Source organism: Cryptomeria japonica, chromosome 5 (assembly GCF_030272615.1).
Source record: "Cryptomeria japonica chromosome 5, Sugi_1.0, whole genome shotgun sequence".
Lineage (NCBI taxonomy): Eukaryota > Viridiplantae > Streptophyta > Pinopsida > Cupressales > Cupressaceae > Cryptomeria > Cryptomeria japonica.
In genome coordinates, this window is record NC_081409.1 from 168,572,378 (window position 1) to 168,575,418 (window position 3,041).

Below are 3,041 nucleotides of genomic sequence, written 5' to 3' on the forward strand. Positions count from 1 at the left end.
TTATCCTATGTAAACTTTTAACCACATAAACATTATTTTTTATGTCAGATCATATTGAGAATTTAAGATAAGTGAAGAGAAAACTTCTAGAATTTAGTAGTGGTCAAATTTGTCAATCTAGTTCATATCTACACTCATTAGATCAATTCTATAGTTACCAAAATCATTTGATAAAAAAACATAGTTTTTACAAATTCTTATCATTTGATAAAAAATTAAAAATATAAATTTAAATTATATTAAATTATAAACCTTTAATTTCATTATATCTATCGTTCTTAATTCTTTTCCCTAAAATGATAATGATAATTAATCAAATATTGCACGATTTTTCATTCAAATTCCGACGAGGACAACTATTTAAACATGGGATACTTCTGTAGTTTTCTTGCGTTTACAAGATAATTACTAAATCCATACGCCACGTTTGTTTGTGCTAACAGTCAGCCAAAACATATAAATTTCCAACAATAGTAGTTTAATCTTACATTATTCCAAAACTGGCTACGCCATTGTTTGATCAACATGAGCAAAACGATGGCTACTCCAGATCTGGAAAATCGTATGGAAGAAGAAATTTTTCGCCTGACAGAATGCCCACCTCCAAACTTCATTGTACGTCGCCTCAGAAATTATAAAAGAGAATGGCATTTTCTTCTCGTGGGCGACTCTTCATTTCTGTCAACCTCGGGCAATTTCCATGGCAACATTCTCCTCCCCCCAGACTATCCAAACAGCCCTCCACAAGCCATCAATGTCTACACACCCATGGATCCCCCGATAGTAGATATGGAGGATTCTTCAGTCTACAGTTTTTTGCAGACATGGGATCCAAATACTTGTTCTGTCTACGTTCTTCTGGTAAAGCTTGCTGAGTGGATTTCTGTGAATGCAACGCAAAGGGAAGCTTATAAACCAGCAGATGCACGGACAAAAGCTACCCAATATCTTAAAACTTTGCATTACAACTCTGAGAACCCTGTTTTCAGAGAACTGTTTCCTGAGTATGTTGATGTATACAAAGCAGAAATAGAGAAGAGAAAAAGGTTGGGGATAGAACAGTACTGTTTACCATTTGAGCAGAAGAGAAAGAGAGACTATTCGTTATACTCGCTTGTCATAGTTCTTATTCTCACACTTTTTCTCATAATTATGGCTTTATGTAGCATGCTACAAACATTGTTTTGCTTAATTGGTTCGTTATTCTGACTCTTGGCCCATCCTTATTTACAACAAAAAGTTAAAAAAACAAAACCAGTTGTATGTTTTAGAAAAATGCAAAATAGTGATTTTGTTGGTGTTGGTCCATGCTAAGCATTAGTCTACATAAGGGCTTATTCATAAATATCATTTTGAAAGGAATGAAATATAATATTACTCTTCAGTATTTGAATACTGTCCTTACATGATTTTGTGAGTTTGGCTCGGTATATGAGTGAGTTACATTTTTCACTTGATAAAAGATAGTTAAGAAATGATTTGGAGAATAATTTTAAGAAAATAAATGCATGTTTTTTACAAATATTTTTAGTAGATTAATTAATTAAATGTGATTTATAGTTAGGTTACATTATTTTTTGGAGTAGTATATTGAAATAAATGTGGAATTGAAATAAATAGATAAATGATATTTAATTTTTGGATCAATGGTAAGGTTAACTAGTTATTTTAAAAAATTGCATAATTTTTATTACATGAATTAATAGTTATTCCAATTGATTTACCCTTACACTTGAAAATTAGAGTCTATCAATCAAATACATCATAATCAATAAAAAAATGTCTTAGTGTTAAGTCACCTGTGGAACAATGAAAGTTGTCCACACAACCATGAGATCAATCCTAATAATTCAAGTTTTACCTTTTGTGCGTATTAAAGATTGTTTATGTCAATTTTGGATGCTAGATTGTAGGATTCATAGATGTTATTTGAAATTGTCTCCTATTAGTCAAACATGTCAAATGTTGATTTAATAATTACATACAATGATAAAAAGGAAAGAAAAGTCATGTATTGCAGAATAGAATGTTAATACAAATTTTGATGACACGTGAAATATTTTGATTCTCTTAAATGATACATGTAAGAGATCTTTATTTAATGTAATTTTTCACTCTAAGGATACAAGTAAATTTGTCAATTATTTGGGATGACACATAACAACTAAGTGTAGAGAATATAAATTAGCACAACCCTTTGACTTTAAAAAATGATAGTTGTGGGGTCATCTTTGTAAATCATTTATATGATCTCAAATATTTGGACCAATCCAAATTAGCTTAGACTGTAGGTTAAAAATGGATGAAATTACCAATAGTGTGTATACATGAGAATAGATAAGGTTCAAGTTATGTGTCAATTCTTACGATATATTGTGTAACAGCCCGCCTCACACATAGATGATAAAACCCTAAATTGTTACATTATTTTATTTAATAGATGGTTAGATAGATTAAACCAATAACATGGGCAGACAACCTAGATGATTTTTTGAACCCTAAGCCTTCTAAACCGTCATTTTTCCAAAAACTAATCAACCTTGTTATTATGCTATTTAGTGGTGATGAGAAAGATAAGTTAATGGCTCCTCCCATGGGTACATTCCTATCAACTCCTCCACTAAATCCAATAGAATGGTTGGCCATCACAATTCCATTTATGAGGTTATATCTCCTTTTGAGTTCAAAGATAAACCTTTCAATCACTATGATCATGCCTTATTGGAAGATGCTCTTGATGACTTTATGTCTTTGCCTAAACCTTAAAATAAAAACAATACATCTAAAAGGTTAATCAATATGATTAATGTGAATGAACATAGTAAACCTCTTTTTGTAGTCCAAGGTGCTTATCCTTTTCCAACCTCACTTCTTTCTGATCAACCTCTTTTCATAGTTCAAGGTGGATATAGTCATGATTCCTTTAGCACTCTCAACAAACCCATCATTACGGTGCAAGAAAGAAATCCCACTAAGAGTCCTTATACCTATACTAAACAATTAACTAAAGAGAGTTATAATGCAATTGCCCATACCTATAA

General features: G+C 31.2%; 1 protein-coding gene across 1 annotated transcript; it reads left to right on the forward strand.

Moving 5' to 3' along the window:
• The first annotated feature begins 537 nt into the window (after positions 1-537).
• LOC131041137 (ubiquitin-conjugating enzyme E2 6-like) lies at positions 538-1,209 on the forward strand. Its single transcript, XM_057974116.2, has one exon. The coding sequence runs from the start codon at positions 538-540 to the stop codon at positions 1,207-1,209; it is 672 nt and encodes a 223-aa protein (XP_057830099.2).
• The last annotated feature ends 1,832 nt before the right edge of the window (positions 1,210-3,041 follow it).